General features: G+C 35.0%; 3 protein-coding genes across 4 annotated transcripts; 1 reads left to right on the top strand and 2 right to left on the bottom strand.

Annotated features, from left to right (window-relative positions):
• Positions 1-3239: 3239 nt before the first annotated feature.
• On the bottom strand, positions 3240-13188 carry Fs(2)Ket (Importin subunit beta Fs(2)Ket). 2 transcript variants are annotated; one of them, XM_028181537.2, is made up of 10 exons: positions 12777-13188; positions 11765-12006; positions 11242-11422; positions 10825-11084; positions 10231-10417; positions 8998-10139; positions 8740-8910; positions 8449-8571; positions 7317-7609; positions 3240-5496 (listed from the first exon to the last, which is right to left on the bottom strand). In XM_028181537.2, coding segments are annotated over exons 1-10 (2658 nt in total). In that variant the 5' UTR covers positions 12835-13188; the 3' UTR covers positions 3240-5495. The 2 variants fall into 2 exon arrangements, with proteins under 2 accessions (XP_028037338.1, XP_028037337.1); XM_028181536.2 differs by lacking the exon at positions 3240-5496 and having other exon boundaries at positions 7313-7609.
• Positions 13189-15764: 2576 nt separating this feature from the next.
• RpS18 (ribosomal protein S18) lies at positions 15765-17870 on the top strand. Its single transcript, XM_028181546.2, has 2 exons — positions 15765-15959; positions 17575-17870. Exons 1-2 carry the CDS (start codon positions 15765-15767, stop codon positions 17842-17844), a joined length of 465 nt encoding a protein of 154 aa, XP_028037347.2. The 3' UTR covers positions 17845-17870.
• Positions 17871-19804: 1934 nt separating this feature from the next.
• On the bottom strand, positions 19805-21604 carry Catsup (zinc transporter catecholamines up). Its single transcript, XM_028181545.2, has one exon. The coding sequence runs from the start codon at positions 20900-20902 to the stop codon at positions 19865-19867; it is 1038 nt and encodes a 345-aa protein (XP_028037346.2). The 5' UTR covers positions 20903-21604; the 3' UTR covers positions 19805-19864.
• Between the last annotated feature and the right edge of the window lie 3241 nt (positions 21605-24845).

The following is a 24845-nucleotide window of genomic DNA, read 5'->3' as shown; positions in this document are numbered from 1 at the left end:
ATTACTTTTTGCATGGAAATATGTAAGTTAACATGTAAGGCCTAAATTGTGATGAAATGTTAATTTCAGTTATATATAATAACTTCAACTCTCAGCAATAACGATACATGGAATCAAAATTCTAGAGTGTGAACTCCATACAGTCAGTATGAATGATCCATAGAACGAAAGGAATTGCGGAATATTTTGAGTTGGTGAGGCGGAAGGTGGAAAATGTTGGAGTCGAATCCACTATAGGAATCCCTTGTTAATTAACAACCCTTTCCCGAACCTAAAACAAGATCGAACAAAAGCGACACAGGTATATAACGTTAAGTCCCAAACGTATTTCTTCCCGCTATTACATTCATAGTGATATCTCAGAGCAGAAAAGGCTTTTCAAATTGATAAGATTGTTATCTTGGTGCGACATAATTACAGCAGTGGACTTCTGTGGGCTGAGAGAATAGAATATAAAAAAAAACAGATATGATTTCTATTGATTGATATTAACTAAGTTTGAGGGAACAACTGCGAAATTGAAGTTTAAAGCTCGTAATTATACCTACGCACAACGATTTGAGAAGAAGTAAAACTGGAGCGTCAAGCTGTCAAGCGGCGTATGACTATTTCGAGGTCAGCCATGGATAGGCTGAAGAAAATATGGGAGAATCGAAATATCACCAAAGCCACTAAAATTAGACTTATAAGAGCGCTGGTCTTCTCCATTTTTATTTATGCTGCTGAGACCTGGACATTAAGAGCAAGTGAGAAAAAGAGGATAGATGCTTTCAAAATCTGATGCTGGAGAAGAATTATACAAATATAATGGACGGAGTTCAAAACGAACCAGTCAATTCTACAGGAACTTGGCATCAAGCAGCGACTATCCTCCATCGTTCAGGGTCGCATTCTCACTTTCTTCGCATGTGTCGCGGCGGGGTGACGACTCAATTGAGCGCCTTGTGGTGCATAGCATGGTTGAGGGTACAAGACCGCGCACAGCAGATCACCGTTACGTTGGACCGACCAAACAATGGCAGCTCTAAACGGTCCCACTAACGAGTGAACAAGAAGGGCCGCGGTACGCGAGGAATGGCGACGTCTGGTGAGGCGCACCACCACCCGAAGTGATGACCACGACCACTCTGCCAAGAGTATATACGACTGAGAAGAAAACTGGACTATGACGTCTTGTGAGTCCGAATAGGTAGCGCTAGAAATAGGCGGGTGGGGGTACCTACCAGTAATGCGTTTCGGTTTGAAGGGGGACAGCCGTTGTATTATAAAAACTGAAACCTCAGAACTCATGTCTCGAGGTGGATGGCGGCATGTACGTTGTGGATGTCTATGGACTCCGGTAGCCATTAACACCAGGTGGGCCGTGAGTTCGTTCATCTATCTAAGTAGGTAATAAAAAAGTGCAAAAAACTGTGTAAGAAAATGAATTTGGGGGATTATAAGTGCGCAGTAATTAGTAGTAAGTATGGAATTCTTAATTGGATTACTATTAGGCTAGTAATTACTATCGTTCTATTATTAATTAGGCTAGAAATTATAGTATGGAATGTTACCCCATGATCTACCCAAGTGAAGTAAATTGTCCATTCGAAACAAGGTAACACGCTCTTCTTTCTTTTTTTCCTACCTAAACTGATGGTCTAGAGAGACCATATCAGCGTAAACTTAAATTGTAGGTGAGCTCACGAGGCTGAAACCTGACGATGTTGCTGACACGAAACCTAGCAAGAGCCGTGCTTCGCAGAATCTACCACCGGATCGGAAACAAGACCCACTGAGAAGATCCGGCGAGAAACTCAGTGGGCTACATTCCGTGCGGTGCGTCCGGCGCGGGTCAATGGGTAACACGCTTCAAAACTTACATGTACGTTCCATCGTGATCTATTAAGTGTAGTGTCTGCTTACGTGGCCCGCACACATATAAGCTCTCTGCAGGTTATCTAATTCAGTTTCTACAAAATAGCCGTTGGAGAACCGAGGTATATGAGGAATATCGACTTTCACGAGGACCCCCATTTAGAATTGAAGTATCTGAAGACAGTGTCAGATCGTTTCTTTGGAAAAGCGGCGCGGCACGATAATACTCCTATCGTGCCCGCCTCTAACTATATATCTGACCCAGGCAATGGGCACATCCTATTTATGAACTTTTTCCTATGTAATCGTTGGTAGCCTACGGGCTATTCCAGGTACGCGCGAACGGGTAGGTGAGCTCACGGGCTCGATCTGAGAGAATTTGTTAACACTAGCCCTCCTAGTGCACTAGTCCTTTGCAGAATCTACCTCTGGGACGGAATCGCGACCCACTGCGAAGATCCGGGGAGAACTCAGTGGGCTGTGTCTATGGGTTAGTTCGCTCGCTGAACTTTTCGTCGTAATTGACGAGGACGGTGACGGGGAAGTGATTCCGGGGCATCCGATTTTATCTATGCTGATAGCCTTGAGAGGCTAGTTCAGCTTCCCCTTGACGTGTAGTTGAGCTCACACTGGCGCTAGCAAGAGCAGTGCTACGCAAAATCTACCACCGGATCGGAAACGCGACCCACTGAGAAGATCCGGCGAGAAAATCAGTGGGCTGTGTCTATGGGTTAATTCACTCGTCGAGCCCTTCGTCGCAAGCGACGGGTTCAACGGGGACGGTGACCGGTGCTTGTGATACCTAAAAGTACCGTTAATGGATCGGAAGGATCCGTAATGACGTGTTTAGGGCGACGTCGACTGTTTACCATTCGGTCCACAGGATCGGGTATGTAATTTACGGCGGCCACGACAATCTATCCAGGCTATCCTGCAAAAACGGGATTGAATTACTTGAAAGAAGTTTCAGATAAGGCGGGCCGCGTTAGCGAACACTATACTTGCATAGGTCATGACCGGGCGTATGCAAGTTTTGTAGAGTGTCACCTTATTACGAAGGGACAATTTATTTCGCTTTCTTTCCCTCGTGTTTTATATAATATAGCCTTGGCAATTTCTTATTTTATATGCAAGATTTTGTTGACAATTAATAATGTTAATCTTAATTATGTCATTTGCCACTGTTGATATCTTTAATAACATGCCATAACAATTTTCTAGGGAAACTAGGTAACTTAGAAAAGCAGTAAATCACCTCAATAGGCTAATTAGGATCCTGTTTTAACTCGATAAGAATTTTCCAATTCCTAGATTTAGAGCGCAATAATAAGACGGAGTATTGTTATCATTAATTAATACGGTAAGTTTAATAAAACAATGTGTATTTCTAAATGTTTTAATTACCATGGAACAGTTTACACGGGTAATATATAGATTAACTAAATTGAAAACGGAAACATACGGCACAACAAAATTTATTTAATTTGATACCGCATGAGAAAAGTGGGTGGTATTCATCGACTTAATGCCAATGATTCTAATTCAGAACCTTTCATGGCATGGCACTAGTCCTCACACAATCTCCTATCATACTCAGATACAAGTTTATTAAATTCAACATTTACATTTTCTGAGCTTGGTCTTGTGATATGCTATACTTCAAGTAGAAAGTAGATTACGCACAACCGCACGTTCTTTGTAATCCTCAACAATTTTACATCTCATAAAAACTTGCATTAATCACGCAAACATCGTTCCTGTCAGTGATGCTCACAGACTAGCAGACACTCAGACATTAAATTATAGGTAAAAAAATATATGAAACTCTAACATTTCTTTTAACCACCATGTCCATATTATTTATCTTTATTGTTATACGTTTTATACAGATGGATCATGAAAATCGGTGATGTGTACCAAATGGAAATCAGTGTAAGCGACGTCGAAAATAGATCACCTATTAAAATTAAGATATTAACGAAAATAGGCCAGGAAGCATTCAGAATTCCATGCGAACACACGGTTAGCACCGAACGCGGTGTTAACGATATAAATTAAGGGTTACTATTAATTAAAATACAGAGTATTGTCTGTTGACTTAAAATTTAATATACGCTGAGTTACTTCGGCATCAGAAATGACTACAAAGATTTTTAATTTAGAAAAAATAATTATATTTATAAGGTACGTCACCTGAGCTGAGATTCCAATTTTTTTGTCACGATTTTACAATTTTTAAAATAGGCCTGCCGATTTTCAATTATTCTATTTCATATCAAAGGAAATCCGTTAATTACATAATATGTACATTTTTTTTTTAATTCGAGATCGGAAGGAAATAAGTTCTCATTCACCACAAGCCCCGGTCAAACTATCGTTTATCGTTTTAAAGTATATTTTTTTAAATGTGGTAAATAATGTCTATAATTTCAATGATGTCAAAATTTTAATAAAATTTAGATCTAAATGTTATAATTGAATATGGATTGTTAATGATTAACGTTTTACCATACTTTATTTAGACAATAAATAGGTATTTACTATTTGTCGCTCACAACGAATGTTAAATGAAGTAATTACAATATACCAACAGTAATAAAATTGAAGTCTTTTTTTGTTTTTTTACTTTACCATTTATTCCACACAGACCATAAAAAATTAAACCATTAAAATAGGATGTACTTAAGGCGAGTCTAGCTTAAAATTCTTTACTCCGCAATTAATGTGGGGAATTTCTAACACAGTATTTGCAGCTAAAATATTTTTCAATTTCTAACATATTTGAGCGTTTTTAATAATATAAATTCGTAATAAAACAGTAAGACCTAAAAGTTACAGTTATATAAAAATCATTCAGTATTAATGGTCCATCCAACGCTGCTGCTCTCAGATGTTTTGTGGTGAATGATAAGTTATCACAACCAATAAGGCGTCCTTCTGTCTCTAACAATGTCGAGAGAACCTTAAACATATTTTATTACACCAAATTTTTATTTCGCATACCACACGTCGTCTATGCTACCAACATCAACGACGGACAACCACATACATTCCTCCTTTCATACATCTTACAAAACATATTAATAATTTATACAATCCACAATACCTTGCACATGTGCATGCCTAAAGTAACATACATCATCTTTCATACGTCAACTTCCAAAAGAACACTTTAACTCACATAAGTAAACATACCACAGCCACTGTCTGTATTTATAATACCGAATAGGAAAATGCTCTAACTTTCAAGATTATCATGGAAAGATATAGCCAGGCATACATAATTAGTTATGTGATATATGAAACGATAAGTGCATTTTTGTGTGAATACGTCATAGATACTATCAATTATTACTTAAATTTGTTTAAATATCTACGCAAGTTTCGTTTTCATAAATTATTTGGACACAATAGTACTTAATAACTGCAATTTAACATTTAGCGCGTTTAACAATAAGAACATACTCTCTCATAGACTAATATTTAACATGCTGACCGAAATGTACAAACTGACGATGTATGCACTTATCGATTTATTTACTAAATGGACTTTATAATTTGCCTGACTTCAAAAATTGATTTTACCAGCAGTATGTTGTTTCAAGCTGCGTTTCAATGCTGTGGTCGATAATTCCAAATCTGTGAAAAACAATTGATTGAGACAAAAATAGTATAATTATTAAATATATGTTTTTAAGGCTATGTGTCTGAAGTCGTCGTGGCCTAAATGATAAGACGTCCGGTGCATTCGTATCTAGTGATGCACCGGATTCCGAATCTCACAGGCAAGTACCAATTTTTCTAATGAAATAAGTACTTAACAAATGTTCAGATTGTCTTCCACGGTGAAGAAATAGCATCGTGTAGTAAAAAGAAAACTCGCAAAATTATAATTTGCGTCATTACTGGTAGTAGAACGTCTTATGAGTCCTCACGGGTAGGTATCACCACCCAGCCTATGTGAAGCAGTAATGCGTTTCGGTTTGAAGGGTGGGGCAGCCATTGATATTATATACCGTATACTGAGACCTTAGAACTTGTATCTCAAGATGTGTGGCGCATTAACGTCTTAGATGTCTATGGGCTCCAGTAACCAATTAACACCAGAGGGGCTATGAGCTTATCCACCCATCTAAGCAACATAAAAAAAAGAAACATCGCATGAATCCCACCCAATTGAAGTTAAATTTTGTCTACAACGGCGTTATTATTGGTTTACTTTTACGCGAAAACTACTGGACCTATTTCGAATTTCGATGAGTTTTGATGGTTAATTGTGAAATATTTCTCTTTGTAGTCAAAGTCAGATAATTTTGAAATTTAATGCTGGCGGAACCACATGGTTGCTCAAACCATCAATTATAAAAATCCTCGGTTCCTGGCTTTTTAATTACATGAGCGGAAAAGTTCTGGGCCTCAGATGAACAGAAACGTATGACTGTTCCATATCAGCAATTAAAAAAAACAGGATTTTAAATATTTGTTAGAAAAATATGACGCATTGAAAATATTTTAAAGCTTTGATGATTTTAGAAAGGGGAAACCGTTTAAAGCAATATTTCGATGGGAAAAAAATTAATACCGCGAATAAAGGTTTTTACATCAAATATTTTATTAGGTTGAATATTTAAAGTAAAACTACACGTTTGTTGTTCGGTTATAAAAAATTAATCTGTGATAGACCAAATTTATTTTTGCACAAATTCAATCAATACGAAGTTCCTAAGTATACTCTCAATAAGTCATCTATATAGTTCTCGTACAAAACTCTGACAGCCCCGGGGGCGTTATTATTAATTTAAAAGTTCTGATCCAATCCGCACTGGTTGGCAAGTACCACTATTCTGCCTATTTTTGTCATGAATCAAACACACGTTTTGTTTCGTAAAGTATGATAATTACCTACCATTATTTACTCTGCACTCCCTTTGGTTGACTGGTAGAGAATGCCTTAGGCATTAAGTCCGCCAATGTAAATTTTGCATGAAGTGTAATAAATCTATTATACATATAAATAAAATTGGTGTGTCTGTTTGTAATATTGAAATAGCCGCTTTTTACTACATGCATATGAAATACGGTACATACACCAAAATAACATATTTTACATTTTTTGTCTGTTTGTTCCGGCTAATCTCTGGAACGGCTGGACCGATTTTGAAGGGACTTTCACTGATAAGTTAGCTGATGATATAAGGAGTAACTTAGGCTACTTTTTTTAGACTAGCTTCGCCTCGCGGCGCCACCCGCGGTACGGCAATAACCGCGGGTTACATCGCGGGACTCAGCTATCAATAATAAAATTTAATGTATCCGAAGCGGAGCGAGGGCGGGTCGCTAGTAAATAAATAATTCTAATGTCTGTGGAAGTTCGGTCTAAATATTAATTTTTTTCATTTAGGCCTCGTATCTAGACCATCTAGACCATTCGGTGTAAGTATTGAAAGTGAAATAATTACCAGCTGGCAAGAGGGAGGGTCTGCTTGACGCGACGCATCTCTTTGGTCGCCCAATTGGCGAGCGTCTTGGTGCGCGCCACGCGGGAGCGCCGCGCCACCTGCAGCATGTCGGTGAGCGGCTTGGTGTCGAGCATGGGCAGCACGTGCGCCCCGAACGCGTTAGTCAAGTCGCCCATGAGCCCCGATATGACCGCCATCTGGGCGTCGGTGCGGTCCTCCTCGTTCGCAACCTGAATCATGAAGTTAACGATCGCCGGCACGTGCGGCTCGACGATAGCGATGTCCGGTCGTACCTGTTTATAAATAATAATATAAAAATGAATTGCTGTTCGTTAGTCTCGCTAAAACTCAAGAACGGCTGGACCGATTTTGCTTATTTTGGTCTTAAATTATTTGTGGAAGTCCAGAGAAGGTTTAAAAGGTAGATAAATATGAAAATGCTCGGAATTATATAAAAATAATAATTTTGTTGTTCCTTTGATGTGTCCCCCGTCGGACGGATTCCTTTTGTTTGTTTTAAATTTATTTTATACAAAAGCTTAGGTCTTTTATTTATCGATTGAGGCACTACGAAGTCTGCCGGGTCAGCTAGTAAATAATAATTTTAAGGAAGCTGTATTTAAAGTTTAAGTAAGCATATATATTATTTGTTTAATAAATTTCACCAGCCAAATTAATCGAAGAATATCAATACCAATTAATTATTTTCTTGTTATTTGTTTGTTGTACATATTTTGATTGCTGATTTTATGGTGAAGCACCAGGCATCTACTTATAGCCTCGGAGTGATTTATTTTTTACATAAATATTGGTGGATATTATTCTCCAAGTCAGGATCACTAATTTGACAAGGAAATTTAGCTTAGAAAATTTCTAGAACCATAATCTATGTATGGCGGCAATCCGAAAACTCCCATGTTGAATGGAAGAAAATGTTTATTTGTGATAAATTGTGTGTAGTTACAATACAACACCTTCAAAGCCAATAATAGATTTTAGTCTAGGTATCACATTATGACTTTATTTTTACAGATTAAGCAATTATCGTTGGAACATATCTACAAATATTCTACATTTCCAATGAACATAATATTATAATCTCAACAATATTCAAGAAACTATAGTAACATACCTGAGAACCTACACCTTTAAGGCCTTGAATTATTCCAGTATATGCTTCCAGAACGCTTTCGCGGAGTTCACCCAAATATTCAACCATATCATAGTCGTTATGGTCCACTTGAGCATTACTAGCCTGCAATCATTTCATTATTAAATGTTATCAGACAGACAATATTATAAAATTCGTTAACTTGGTATCCCAATATATGTAACATGTCCTCATTTAGTACAGGATTGATTTACCCAGGACAAACTACTGCACTTTATAGCTAAGCTTTTGACCCTTTATGAACAGACGTACCTGCAATAGCATTTGCATGACGACATCAAAATATTTCCCAAAATCGCTACCAATACTCAAAGCAATGTCTCCAAATACGGATAATATTTCAGGCTTCACTGATCGGTGAATTGATGGATCACCTAAATTCTCCAATAATAAAACTATTATCTCATCACAATAAGGTGCCATCTGCAAATAAAATAAATAACGAAATAATGACAATGGTTGACAGATAATAAATTGATAACAAAGTTTGATCAAATACATTTTACTGACCTTATTTTTCAAGGCGCGACAGATATCACCAGTCAATCCTACAGCTGCAATGCAAACTTGGTACTCCTGGTGGTTTTTAAGACCAGTATAAAGGTATTTTTTGAATGTATCCATGTATTTTAAGAACTCTTCTCCTAAAACTTCAACAAGGGTAGAAACAGCCATTAGAGCATCCTCCTGAACACTGCCTGCTTTTCCAGCATTACTTGCAAATACAGTTAACAAAGCAGTCATTATTGTGTCTGATATTTGAGGAGCATCATCAGGAGTAACTTTTTTTAGAACCGAATGCAAGGTTGCACATAACAAACTTTGGAGGTCATTAAATTGAGAACGGTCAGCTTGACTAGAAACATGTATTTCCATTTGTAGAACTTGTTGGAGTCTCTCAAGTATAACCATAGTGGTCTTTTGGACTGTGACATAACAGTCACTGGGCGAATTTTTGACCATTTCCATTAGAGCTTCATATGCAGCTGATCTCAAATTATGTTGAGCAGCATCTTGACGATCTGTTGTTTCAAGTAATCTCTGAACGATGAAATCAAAATAATTTGACATGCAATATGTCTTTGGCTGATTAGAATCACCCCCATCAGCTGCCTCGTATGCTGCTTCTGCCAAACCGGTGAATGCCCAACAAACATTAGCTGCAACTCTAGGTTCAGCTTTTAAACCATTTACAAGACTCTCTAATAATGGTTTCAAATATGTTTCATTGATAGCAGCTTCAGGGACAATTTCACAAATTCTACCAAATGTCCAAGCAGCGGTGTCCCTTACAGCTATACTAGAATCATACATCGCTTCAATCAAAGTTGGCATGGCATTTTCTACTAATGGTTTCAGAGTGTTAGCTCCAAGACCACCAAGAATTGAACCAAATGCCATTAGAGCAGCTTCTCTGTATCGCCAATTTTCACTTTTAATGTTACAATTAATAAACGGTAACACATGCGGTACAATTTCGTCTTCACAGCAATTTGACAAAAGCATAAGACAAACAGAAGCAGCCTTTGACGGATTCCATTCCAATTCATCATCAGAATCATCTTGTTTTGTTAGTTTTTGCATCAAGACAGGTGCAAGGTATTGAAGTGCCCCTCTTGCATAGAATCGTGAAGTTCTAGTTGGAGGTCGACCTGTGAATTTGAAGTAATAATGAATTTAGAAAGTTTATACTTAGTCATTTTTTTTAAACACAACATGAGAATAGAAGTATCACTTTCATACCTGCTTCAACTGCTTCAGCTTCTTCAATTGCGAGATCTATTTCCTCATCGCTCACATTGGACCAGAATTCAATACCTTGTAATGAAATCTCATCAATATCAGATTTCATAGCCTCAAGTGTTATGGGGAATAGAGCTTGTCCCATGTAAGGTTCCATATGTTGATAATAAAGTGATAAAATTTTCACCTGAAGATAATTTTGTTTGATTAAAAACTATTTCTTAAATTAATTAATACAGTAATTGTTTAAATTTAATCATGTCAATAGCTGGTATCCCAAAAAATAAGTCTTAGCTTTGTTATTCATATTAATATTATAAATTTATAACTGAGTAAATGTAATATTAATATAAATTGTAATTCATACACTTTCATATCTAACTAATCAACCATTAATTATGAAATTTTACATAAATGCGGTCAAGAGTACAGAAAAGGACATAAAAGGATACTATCCACAAAAAAGTAATATTCCTGAGGTATATAATTTTTTCTACTTTCATGGGAAGAAAGCTAATGTGGTAGCTAAGGTGGTATTTAATTTTAATTTTAAATATAATACTTGGATTCACATTATATATTTATAAAACTTACTAAGCATTGCAAAGCAGCAACGCTGATTCTCATGTCACTAGACTGTGTGGCTTCACAGACAACCTCCATAATAAAGTTTCTTTCATTTTCTTTTTCAAAGTTCGCTCTGGTGAATTCTAGAGAGTTGAGCAAAGCTTGAGTAGCAGCTAGTCGAACATGATTACTGGGTTCAGTTGACCTCATGCCATGTATGATGGCCGTAAGAATTTGATTACTTCTTTCTGTTAAAACTTCAGCATCAATATCCTGACAAATGTAGCCTAGAAGAATAAGAAATACATCAGTATTGTTAAAGTGATTAATAGCAATTTGCCTTTAGTATAAAGCACAATTAAAACTGTTCAAATTTTTTATTTATTTGATTATATATCATAATTTGTCATAGCTCTTTTAACTATCAAATGTTCATTCAGTTACCAATAGCCTCCAAAGTCGCTTCCTTTTTGAGTTCAGTAGATTGGACATGAACAACATTTTCTACAAGAATTGGTATTAGATCATTCCATTGTCCTACTGGGAGCTCAGCTACTGCTACATACGCCACACACTGTGCTGCTGAACTTGGACGACTATTCTCTGTTCCTATAGCAGCTAAAATCTAAAAAATAAACTAGGTTTAAAATTAAATATAACTTGGTAACCTACACCTGATGGAACTTATCAGATTCTCCACCTTCATTAGTTTGTAAAAAAAATGTATTTATTAGTTTTGTGTTAAATTATATGTATTACTAATTTTCGTTTTAATCTAGGTAAGACATACATAGTGTTCTATCAATATTTAAAAGATAATAGGTAAAAAAATAAATAGGGAATTGCTATTTAGACAATAATTGAGCAATTTAGCTAGAGATAATATTATATATATTTATATTATTAAGTAACTTATTAGTGAATTTTTCAATGTTTCGCTTGTTTCTTGTTTGCAATATTGCCTTACATTTTCTTTTATATAAAGTCGAACATCTTCTGCCAAAGCCAGCCATCTTTGTTGATATTGTTGTTTAAGTGTAGGATCTTTAGAAGTGAGATGATTTTTCAATTGCAAACCAGCTGCCATCCTAGCCACTTGACTGTTACCACCTTGGAGAAGGACATCGGACAACATTTTGATGAATGTTGTGAAATTTGTGGTGGCAGCATGGTCGAGGTATCTAACTGCTGCTTCCAATTCATTTCGATCTGTAAGCAATAACCATAATCTAAGTACATAATTTACAAAGTGAAGTACCCCAAATTTAACTATGTCTGTATACTGATATGTCACATGAAAACAAAAGGTGTTAGAGAATCAAATTTGTGAGGTCTTTTTTGTATTTTATTACCACTGAAACCAGGCGAGAATACAGGCCACCTAATGGTGAGTAGTCACGATCACTAATCCAAGTCATCAATGCCAAAGGAATATCAAAACCAATTGATTATTTAGTACCACTACTTCTTTTATTATAATTTCTTAATAAATATTTTTATACTTTGAAATAATGTTGTTTAAATATATTTTATACGGCCCCTGTTACACATCGTTTCTTTTCTATTAGGCTATGTATGTACAAAATCGTTACCTATTCATTGAATACTACAGAATATCCACTATTTTCTAACCTTAAACTTATTTTTTTGTTTTTTATATGTATAATGAATTAAAATAGCTATTGAATTCAAAAGTTATAGCACACTTTTTCATTCAATGTTAATAACACAGACATCGTGAGGTTCGAAAGCTGAACTAGAAGTTTCCTGGATGACAGGTAAGCATTGCGGTTGGTGATACTAGATAAAATTACAGTCTCGTTTTAATTCAAATGCTTCTTGCTGAGAAATGCCATTTTTTATCCATTCTACAGTTTTTCCGGATAAATTTGAGAATCATGACAGTTTATAGGTAGCAAAAGTACGTTATTTTCTATAACGCCATCCATGTTCATGTTGATGTTAGTCATATTACTTACCAGGTGAAACTGTCTTCTCAAGTATTTGTATAAGCGTTAATGTCGTTTCTGCGTGCATTGTTTCACTATTCTTAAGTTTATGTTGCAAAAGACTGACTCAATCCTGTTTTTTGAAAAATAGAAACCGGCGGACGACGGAAGAACACTCATGAAATATTGGCTATTGTTGCCAGCAGAGGGTATTTTTAATCTATACTCTATTTCAATTGTGATAGTGTAGGACACTGGCCCACGAAATCTGGTAAAGATGTCGCTAGCAGCTGATTTTTCAAGAAAAAAGTGTTTGGTATTTAATCGAGTGTAATTTCTCTCGATTTCCCCCAAAACGCACATATAAACCACAATAAGTTTTTCAATTTCGAGTATTTGGTTATATATCATGACAATGATAAGCTTTCCAAGAAGTCCTAATGGAGTTACCATAATTAATCTCAAATAGCAAATAGTTATTTATGCGAGCATTCAACTTTTGTCCAGTTCCTCATGTCACAAATCTGCAGTAATGCTGTTGCCATTTGATCAGAAGGTGTGATACCGGCACTAGACCATCAAATATTGACCATGACTTTTATGGATGTGTTTTTTTTTAGGGCATTGCTTAATTGCTTAACCAGGGTATAATCAACATGATGACCGCTTACAATTATTAAAAATAATGATTTTTTCTTGGCAAGTTATAATGCGGTTTAAAATCCCATACTTTCTGAGTCTGTCGAGCAACTGTATACGCAACTTATATTTTAATGCGTTCGTCGCGTTGGCGATCGTTCAATTGGTGCAGCAACTACATAACAAGTTTTGTTACTTTCCCAATTTGACGCAAATAAACCTATATTGTATTGATGCTAGCATTAAAAGCTGTTGCTAACTCAACGATAGTTTGAGTGTCGTTATTTTCCACGATCGCCTCTGATTCGTCGTTGATGATTGTATAGATTTAGGCGTTCGTATTTTATATCAAATTTCCGGAAAGGCTTACTCAGTGTTCACTCCATACATATATAATTAATGTTGAGGGCTGTTTGTGCGGCATTGCTGCCGCGATGGAACTCTTATGTAATAATGTTACATATATTTTTACTATACCTATATTAACATGAATGTGGTGAAAACAAAGCACTAATCAAATGACCGAATTTGAAAATAGAATTCCATATTTTATAAATAAAATTAGGTAATTTGATTTATTGCTAGAATTTAAATTTTTTTCTAGGCATGCATGATGTGTCATAATAATATGGCCTTGTAAAACGGCAAATTCGTAAATATATACATAAATAAGACATTTCAAAATACAAGAATATAGGTCTAAGGGTAAAAATCTATTTAGCTTTGAATTCGCTTCTATTTACCAGTCAAATTTAATAGTCAATTCAAAAAGTGAAAAAAAATAAACTTTGGACAAGTTGTTTGCGTTCTTGAACTCATACACAAAACCTCGTGCTGGAAATTGAATTTGATTCACAAAATCGTTCGGCAGTTCCAAATTGGTTTTATGGGAGTTGTGAATGTGAATCTGTATTGAGTCAACACGGTAGCAAGTATTCAGTGTGGTGCGAGTTTTTTAACGTTCTCGATAGCGTAAAAGTTAGCTCATATTTGTATGGAATGGGATCGTTTGCCTACGTTTGCCGTTAGGGGCGCTGTTTCAATTGCATACAAAATTGGGTTAACTTTTACGCTATCGAGAACGTTAATAAACTCGTACTAAGCACACAGAGCAGAAAGTTGGAGTTAGGTGGACTCCGAAAAACATTACATAAATATAAGCAAGTTCATTTTACTCAGAACGGTTCATTTAACAATTAATCGGAACAAATCACTCATGAGTTACACAAGTCTGCGTCCGTGTGCTTAGGGCGAATTTTCTACGTTCTTGATAGTGTAAAAGTTAACTCAAATTTGGAGTTGGAATGTTTACCTACGTTTTCTGCTCGATTTGCTGTTCCAACTGCATACAAATTTGAGTTAGCTTTTACGCTGTCGACAATGTTAAAAAATTCTCACTAAGCACACCGTACTATAATTATTTTTAGCAGAAGCGCGAGGAGTAGAGTAACATGAATAAAATGATTATTCTGTCATATTATTAATTTAGATTAGTAGAAGTAGAAATTATACGAGAGTCCCACGTCTTGTGGGAGCCAACAAGACGCTAGAAGCTTTAATATAAACTGAAAATTATCGCAAAATTATATTGTTCACGTTGATAAAATGGACCGCCACACATAAGCTAGAACGATGCCTATTGAGGTTCGCGGGGATCCGCTGGATGCAGGCAGCGCAGGACCGGTCTTACATAAAGGGGGAGCTATGTTCAGCAGTGGACGTTTCCGTGGGCTGATAAGAAGATTATAGCGTCAGTATATTTTATGTATAATTTTTACAATGTATAGTTTCAATAAATTAAATATTTTAGTTTTAGTTCATGGTCGTTTTCAATGTTGTTATAAAATTGATGATATTATTTATTAATAGGAAATTTAGCTTGTGATTTATAATGGCGAATTAAAAGTTCCAAGAAATAAGAACACACCAATTAAATTGATATTTTTAAAACCATTGGTTGATTTTTTTTCTGTTTGTACGATAAATTGAGAAATTAGAACGTTTATTTTGCCGATTTGAACTCATGCTGTAGGCCATGTTAGCACTGGCTTAGGCTTAGTCAAGAAAGTTATTTTAACTGACACAACGTCGACCATAAACAACACATTGGGATTGTGATACTTTGGCCTTCCTGTTTTTGAAAATTGTAATTTTACTCTATGTTATAATAGATACCATAGATCAGCTTTGCTCCGTGTTTCTTTTCGTTTCCCCTGTGTTGTGTTTGGGAACGTTGGTTAGAAACTTAACCAAAATGGTAAATAATCTGTATTTATTTCAGTAATCATTAATCATGAAGTGCTTAAAAGTTTTGAATTGCGTAATGTGGAGTAAGAGAAAGGTATTGTTGATATTATTTGAGGAAGTAAAACATCTTGTATGTTACAGTCGCTGGTCATTCCAGACAAATTTCAACATATTCTTCGTATCATGAATACGAACATCGATGGCAAACGCAAGGTTATGTTTGCGATGACGGCTATCAAAGGTGTTGGCCGGAGGTACTCCAACATTGTTCTCAAAAAAGCCGACATTGATCTTGACAAGCGTGCTGGCGAATGCACAGAAGAAGAGGTATGTTTTGAACTTATATCATATATCAATAATGGTACTGTATGTTAGTTTGACTTCTAAATATGATCCTAGAAACAATAAGGGTCAGGATTTATTAAACTTCATTGCACTACCGTACTCTCCTCGGAATGTAACTAAAAACGCACGAAAAATAGTACCTAGTACATAAATAATAATTTAGGTCTGTCAGAAATAGTAACAAGATTTTAGGTACACAGGATTCATGGTAGTTTTTGTCCCGAATGCACATAGTTTCATGAAATGTTTAATAAGCAAATATAAATTAAATAAATGCAACTATAAACTCTAAGAACAAGGGTGCGTAAACTTTCAAATCATTCTCATAACGCATTTTTGTTGTCACCTTACAAAACAACACTTACGTTATAAACTAATGTCAGTATTTTTTCTAGTCATGTTTTTGTTGTTACTAACAAGTTCTATTGAGGTTCTAAAATAAAAGGTATTTAAATATATTTTTGGATATGACAAAATATTCAAAATACCCCTTTTTTCATATTCATTCCAAACATAATTTTTCGTCCTCTGAAAAGTAATCAATAATAATAATTAATTACAGAATGAAAAAATTAAAAAATTAGATTGATCTTGGGCCACATAATCAGTTTACTTCACTATTTTAAACATTAACTAATAATTAGAATACAGAACTAGACATAGATTTTTAAATTAAATCAATTTAATGTAGTGAGAAAAGCAAAAATAAAATAATTTCTCATGTATTTTTTACAATTATTTGGTGTTGGACAAAAAGTTGATGTTTTAGAATTGCATTTCACAATACATTAGTACATCAAAGAAGACAAGAAGTTATAGATTAAGAAGATTTTTGATCAAGAAATTAGTAATTTTGAATTTTCTATAAGTAAAATGCTTATTTTACGGGTGGTGGAGTGTATGATGCAACAGTAGGTATAACCATATCACTGACTGCTACTCTGAAGCAGTCATGCATTGAAGTTTGAAGGTTCGGACAATCCTTGTTGGGATATAGACTCCAAACTCATGTTTCTAGGTGGGTTGCACCATACACATTATGAAGTGTATGTAACATGTCTAATAACAACTTATGACATAAGTTAATATAAAAGCATAGTCTCACTCACCTTTGCAATAAATAAAAAATATTATTTTGTCATACATATACACAGTAAGGTGAAAAATTTAATTGTGCTAAATTTTATATTAAGCCAGTTTAATTCATTCATGACGTTTGTATTTTTTTTATACCATAAATCATTCAAGAACGAATTTTAAGGCAATTGCAGTTATGTATTTAAAGAAATTAGGGTATGGCGTTAGATATTTAGGTAAAAAGTTTGCACACAATTTGTCAGATTTCAAAATGTAATGCTTATTGCATTTTTACTATAAATCTAAAAAATAAAAAATTTAGATAAATTGCAAAAGGACTAACAATAAACAATTTATTTATTTTAGTGGCTGGATGGCTAATTCACAGTTCATATACTGTTAAGTGGTGTTACCGGATCTCATAGATATCGCCATGTCAATGTTTCTATGCATAATAAACTTTAAGAAATGAGGCTAAAGTTGTCCATTGCAGAAGGATAAAGTGCAAAAATTGTTTCAGGTTGAAAAAATTATCACTATCATGTCGAATCCTAGGCAGTATAAGATACCAGACTGGTTCCTAAATAGGCAAAAGGATATTGTTGATGGTAAATACAGCCAGCTGACCTCCTCCAACTTGGATTCAAAACTCCGTGAAGATTTGGAGAGGCTCAAGAAGATTCGCGCTCACAGAGGGATGCGACATTACTGGGGCCTTCGTGTGCGTGGTCAGCACACTAAGACTACTGGCAGGAGAGGAAGAACTGTTGGTGTATCAAAGAAGAAGTAAACTAAACAAATAAAAAATTCAACTCATTGATTCTTTCATTTATTCGGTGTTTTAACAGAAGGGTTTTGTACTAATGAAAGTTTAATGAATGGTTGCTTAGACATAACCTTTTTTTGCACCTTGCCTGTTTTCAAATTATGTGATAAATCACTTTAATCTTATGGATTTTAGATCCATTGTATACTGTATATGTTTAAATTAATCACACAAACCACTTGGAATGTATCTGATGTATTTTCCCATTTGATTTGACATGACTTTAACATAGTAGTTTGTTCCTTTTCACCCTTTGGTATTTTCTGTACACCCAATAGGTATATGGTTCATCTGATAGTGAGTGTTCACTGATGGTCAATGATATTGAAACTAACTGGATGAACAGGTTTCCAGCTAGTTGAACTGTGCTTTGGTGGAGAATTATGTGGTGATAAAATTGAGATGAAAAGATCATCTCAATTTCTCAAAATGCTTTCATGAAGTGAATGAATACAGTATAAAAAATAGCACTAAAGTATGTTGTACATTTATAAAGGTCCCAAGCAATATGTTAGCAGTGGCTTTCAGGAAATAAGAATTCCTTAAAAAAAATACAATTTTAATATTAAAAGTAAAAAAATAATTGACATTTAATTAGCATTTTATTTCATTTGTGTATTGGATAGACCGAGGGAATGTAGCCCAAACACGAAATAAAATTAAATGAGGCAAGATAATGCTGTAGATGTTAGGTGAGAAAAATGGAAAATCATAGTAAAATACCCTGAGTTTACTGAGAGTTCAATACTTTTTGGAAGAATAATAGACCATTACATGCTTAAGGCAGAAGAAACACTAAATTAAGAAAACAAAACTGTAAATAAGACGTTTCTGGCAGTTTCTAATAAGTAATAAAGCAAAACTTTACAGTTTATTAGTTGTTGTTCTAAAAGACAGTAAACAATAGTTTTAAATTTACTTAACTTTTCGACAGTAAAATGCAGTAAAATGTCAAAATGACATTTTGACGCCAACTGCACCGGAATTGGGTGAATCAACAGTCCGAGTAAAACTGAGATCTAGATCTAAAAAACCTGATTTTCTCTAAATCTAATATGAATTTTGTGCGAGAGAGAAGATCCATTCATTAGGTACAGTTTTAAATGTGTTAGAAAGAATAAAACATAATAGTAGAATTTCTGTTAAGAGTCCAAATTCCGGACTATTCGCAACCGGAATCCGGTTATCAACAGTTCACGCATATCTTGTTGCAAAACCGGAATCCGGTTATCAACAGTTCAACGCACTTGAAATATTAACATTTTAGGTATTTATAGATAAAGCAATGGGGTGGAGACTTGGTGTCTCAGGAAAAAGGAACGCAAAAAGATTGAGGCGTTTGAAATGTATTGCTGGAGAAAGCTGCTACGTATTCCTTGGACAGCTATGAGAACCAATGTCTCCATCCTCGAAGAGTTGAAGGTCACCAAGCGCCTGCTGACTATGTGCCAGGAAAGGATCCGGAGTTTCTTTGGGCACATAATGCGGTCCTCATTGCACAGCCTGGAGAAACTCACAATTCTCGGACAGATGGAGGGGAAGAGCGCCAGCTAGATGGGTTGACCAACTCAGGGAGGTGACTGGAGGCCAGATATGGGGAGCGGTACATATGGCGCAGAACCGGACCGAGTGGAGAAGATTGACATACAGTCACGATCCTCAGCATTGAGGGAATAACCAGAAAGAAGAATGGAGAAGTTATAAGTGAGAATGCTTGTTCCAATTAATAGTTTCAGACAAATTATGACAGCATTGCTACATTGGTTAAACCAAATTATGAAGAAATAAGTTTTGTGAAAGTTTTCAGATGTGAGATTTATTTAGTGTAATATTATGATAATTACCTTTTTATTATTAGTTTTATTTTCAAATGTCTTTAGAGATCATTCCACCAATACAGAAGTTTTATAAAAAAAAAGAAAACTTTTTGTGATGTTATTTTATTGGAATAAAAAATTACATTTTATCTAAAAATTCTATAAATTTATTCATATTGTGCTATAAGTACCATCATGTACACTCCAGCTAAGAGTGCAATTATTTCTTTAATGGATTGGGAAAATTTATTGTTTGAGCCTTCCAATAACTCAGGGATTACTGATACTGTAGCAATATAAATAAATCCTCCTGCTGTGAAAGGTAATATCAGAGATGAGACAAGGCCTTCCCCTGAACCTCTTAAGTAAATTGAAATAAAGGTCCCTGAAATTGCTCCAAAAGCAGTAAGCAATTGTAATAGCATAGCTTTCTTTCTTGAACAGCCAGATTGGACCAAAATGGCAAAGTCACCAATTTCATGTGGAATCTCATGTAGAAGAATGGTAACTGTGGTTATATATCCGATACTTTGGCCTGCAATAAAAGAAGCTCCAATTGCAAGTCCATCAGTAAAGTTATGTGTAAAATCAGCAGCTAAATTTAAATATCCAGCAATCTTGATGTCTTCTTGTTTATTTTTATTATCCTTTGTTTTCTTTTTCAATTTATCATCGGTCTTCTTTTTGTCTCCATGAGAATGTCCATGACCCCCACTAAAAAGTCTGACAGTTTTTTCCACAACTAAAAATGTAATAATTCCACCAAGTACTCCAAGACCGACTGTTATGTCATGTGGACTATGTTCTTGGGTTCCGTGAGAATGGGAATGACTGTGACTATGCCCTTGTTTGTCGTTGTGAGGCATGAGTGCATGAGGTATTAAATGCAGGAACGCATCGCCGAGGAGTCCACCAGACGCGAAAGCTAGGAGTATTTTAAGTAAGGGCTGCTTTTCAATTGTACCATCTATGGGTATAAAGAAAAGTATAAAGAATGGCACTATACTTATAAACAATGTAGAACACAAAGCACTGACGTATAAGTTGTAATCTGGTTCATAAATTTTATCATGTTCTTTCTGTTCGTTGGCATGTTTGGAGTACTTAAAAGCTGGAGATTCGTCACTATGCGAATGTGAATGTGCATAAACTATAGTAAATGTCACAATTAAAGCAAAATATGCTATACCACTCCTTACAAACATTTTCACAATTTCACAAATTTAAAACCAATCACTTCCAAACCACACATACAGCATTGACCAGCATACATGTCATAGCTTAGATATGAAAGCTTTTTTAAAAATGGATTATGATGCGGTAACTAAGACCTTTAGGTCAAGTCTTATTTTAATTTATATTATTTTTATGAAAAATGATAATATGGAGTGAAATGAAATGAGAATGATTAATTTGAGACATCAATCAACTGAGATAATATGAAATTAAATGATATTATCTCAGTAAAATGGTGGTCATTTACTGAGACTTTTCCAGTGAACTTTTTGGAAGATCCCGAGAATTTACGTCCAGCGGCTTTGTTTTATTTTCCCACATTTCTGCACTTTCACAGATACTAAAGAGTTAATAAACCACTGTTATTACACATTTAAACCTGAATAAACACTAAATAGACAAAATAAAACAAATCACACAGCTTCACTCCTCGCATTATCGCCAAAAAATCAGATAAGATAACATAAATAGCCAAACCATATACCTATCCACTTCTTGTAGCCAACGGTCACCCACCTTGAGATATAGGTAAGTTCTAAGGTCTCAGTATAGTTACAACGGCTGCCCCGCCCTTCAAACCGAAATGCATTAAGGCTTCGCGGCAGAAATAGGCAAAGTGGTGGTACCTACCCGCGCGGACTCACAAGAGGTCCTACCACTAGTAATTACGCAACACTGAAGTAGGAAACCTATGGAAATGAAACGTCAACAAAAAATTCGTGCCACTGTGACGTCATCTGGCCACAAAACATGGCGGTTTTAGTGCTGCCCAGAAGATTTTAATGTTAGTAGGTTTTATCGATAAACGTTCTTGGCTCATTTTATTTTAAATATTGTTGAGTGAATGTATTTGTAGAATTTATACTTTAATAGGAAGTAAGTATATTGTTATGTGCAAAGATGATGTAATTTAGATATTATGTGAAATCTAAGACGAGTTCGTGCTTCAAATTTGCCAATTAAACGATATGACGATTTTTAAAATTTGCTACACTGATTTTATAAAGTTGTCGTTTGCCGCAAAACATAAAGATATGGCGTAGTACAGTGCCATCTGCCCATTTCTAGCATGCTGAATGTTATCGTATTTTGAGTACGTGTTTTTCTTAGACTATTACAATCTATTTTAATTGTTTTGCTGACTCTAAAGCCCGTAACACACTACCGCAGCGCACCTCAAGGAAGGTACGCCGCACCATTTGAATCACTCTCACTTGAGAGTGATTCAAATTTTAAACTTATCAAGGGACCGCCTGATAAAAAAAAACACCTACAGAACATTTATTCGTTAATAAAATTACAAACGTCATTCCTTGTGACTTCCTCTCTAAAATCACTTAATTATTAAATATTTAACGAGTTGACAATAGTGTTTTACTCACTGCGGAATAAAACTATTTTATTTAAATAGTTCCGAAGAGATTTTGTCGGTTGCCTTTTTCCCGAAATATCTAAACAGAATGTCTAAATATGTTTTGATGACATATTTTAAAGAGGTATTTATGATTAGTGTCATGATCAATAGATTCCGACCGAAAAATGGTGCCCGATTTTTCGGATGAGGGCTCCATAATGAATTTAAATATATACAGATAATAGTTTTGGGGCATCGACTTTCTTGAAATCCTATAAAATACGTTTTAATTATTATTTTTGTATGTTTTAAGCATGATAAAATATGAAATTTTATATAAGCAATCATATTAAATCGATATCAAAGTCAATAAATAATGTACAACCCACAACAGACGGCCGAACTGACGCGACAATGACATTTGGCGCGCTAAACATGGCGGATTTTCGGCCTCATTAGACGGAGACGGAGACATTTACGTATATTCATGTTTCATTTTATGTACGCACTGAAATACTGTTATATTGTTTTCCTGCGAGTTAAAGTGCTGAGTAAGAACGAGATAGATATATGTTTATGTATGTGCCTTCAAAATGGGTGCTATTTATATAAGCAATTGTACGTATAGAACAATATGTCGTGTCCCTACTATATAGGTCTATGAAGAAAAAAGACAGTGTCTGCACTGAAGTAGGAAACTTATGGAAATGAAACGTCAACCAAAAATTCGTGCCACTGTGACGTCATCTGGCCACAAAACATGGCGGTTTTAGTGCTGTACAAAAGATTTCAATGTTATCAGGTTTTATCGATAAACGTTCTTGGCTCATTTTATTTTAAGTATTGTTGAGTATTCTTTATTTGTAGAATTTATACTTTAATGGGAAGTAAGTAGGTATATTGTTATGTGCAAATATGATATGATTTAGATGGGTGAAATCTAAGACAACTTCGTCCTTCGAATTTGCCAAGTAAATGATATGATGATTTTTAAAAGTTGCTACACTGATTTTATAAAGTTGTTGTTTGTCGCAAAACTTATAGATATGGCGTAGTACAGTGCCATCTGCCCATTTCTAGCATGCTGAATGTTATCGTATTTTGAGTACGTGTTTTTCTTAGACTATTACAATCTATTTTAATTGTTTTGCTGACTCTAAAGTCCGTAACACACTACCGCAGCGCACCCCAAGGAAGGTGCGCCGCACCATTTGAATCACTTTCACTTGAAAGTGATTCAAATTTTAAACTTATCAAGGGACCGCGTGATAAAAAAAAACACCTACAGAACATTTATTCGTTAATAAAATTACAAACGTCATTCCTTGTGACTTCCTCAATATTAAGTGTATAATCTATGGACTTCCTCTCTAAAATCACTTAATTAATAAATATTTAACGAGTTGACAATAGTGTTATAAAACTATTTTATTTAAATAGTTCCGACGACTTTCTTGAGATCCTATAAAATATGTTTTAATTATTATTTTTGTATGTTTTAAGCATGATAAAATAAGAAATTTTATATAAGCAATCATATTAAATCGATATCAAAGTCAATAAATAATGTACAACCCAAAACAGACGGCCGAACTGACGTGACAATGACATTTGGCGCGCTAAACATGGCGGATTTTCGGCCTCATTAGACGGAGATGGAGACATTTACGTATATTCATGTTTCATTTTATGTACGCACTGAAATACCGTTATATTGTTTTCCTGCGAGTTAAAGTGCTGAGTAAGAACGAGATAGATATATGTTTATGTATGTGCCTTCAAAATGGGTGCTATTTATATAAGCAATTGTACGTATAGAACAATATGTCGTGTCCCTACTATATAGGTCTATGTTACGCAAATTGTAATATGTAGGTAGGTAATACATAATTTTTTTTTAGAGGTTTTAGAGAGAGAGAGAGAGAGAGAGACCCTTAAGTCATGTCTTATTTTAATTTATATTCTTAATTTTATGAAAAATGATAATATGGAGTGAAATGAAATGAAGATGATTAATTTGAGACATTGATCAACTGGGATGAAATGAAATGAAATGAGATGAGATGAGATGGGGATGAAATATAATCTCAGTAAAATGGTGGTCATTTACTGAGATTTTTACAGTGGACTTTTTGGAGGATCCCGAGAAGTTACGTCCAGCGGCTTTGTTTCATTTTCCCACATTTGTGCACTTTCACAGATATTAAACAGTTAATAAATCACCATTATTACACATTTAAACCTGAAGAAACACTAAAATTAAATAGACAAAATAAAACAAAACACACAACTTCACTCTTCGCGTTCCCGCCAAAAATTCGTCGTAATACATTAAAGCATTCGTCAAATAAAACGCGTACTTAGCGCCGCGTTTTAACGTCGCGCTCTTTTCGTGTCACTCAAATTGACTAGCTGATGAGTCCAACGCTCCTTGACGCAACGCATTCGCCAAATCATAGTGCCTTTCGATAGCAGTGTGAAAATTTAAAAGTATTAAGATGTGGCATTGTATAAGCATGGGTATTTTCTAACTATTTCTATCAATTTTTCGGGCATTA

This window comes from Bombyx mandarina, chromosome 04 (assembly GCF_030267445.1).
Source record: "Bombyx mandarina strain Sakado chromosome 04, ASM3026744v2".
In the NCBI taxonomy this organism is placed as follows: Eukaryota; Metazoa; Arthropoda; class Insecta; order Lepidoptera; family Bombycidae; genus Bombyx; species Bombyx mandarina.
Note: the sequence above shows the minus strand (reverse complement) of the source record. Positions and strands in the feature narration are given on the sequence as shown.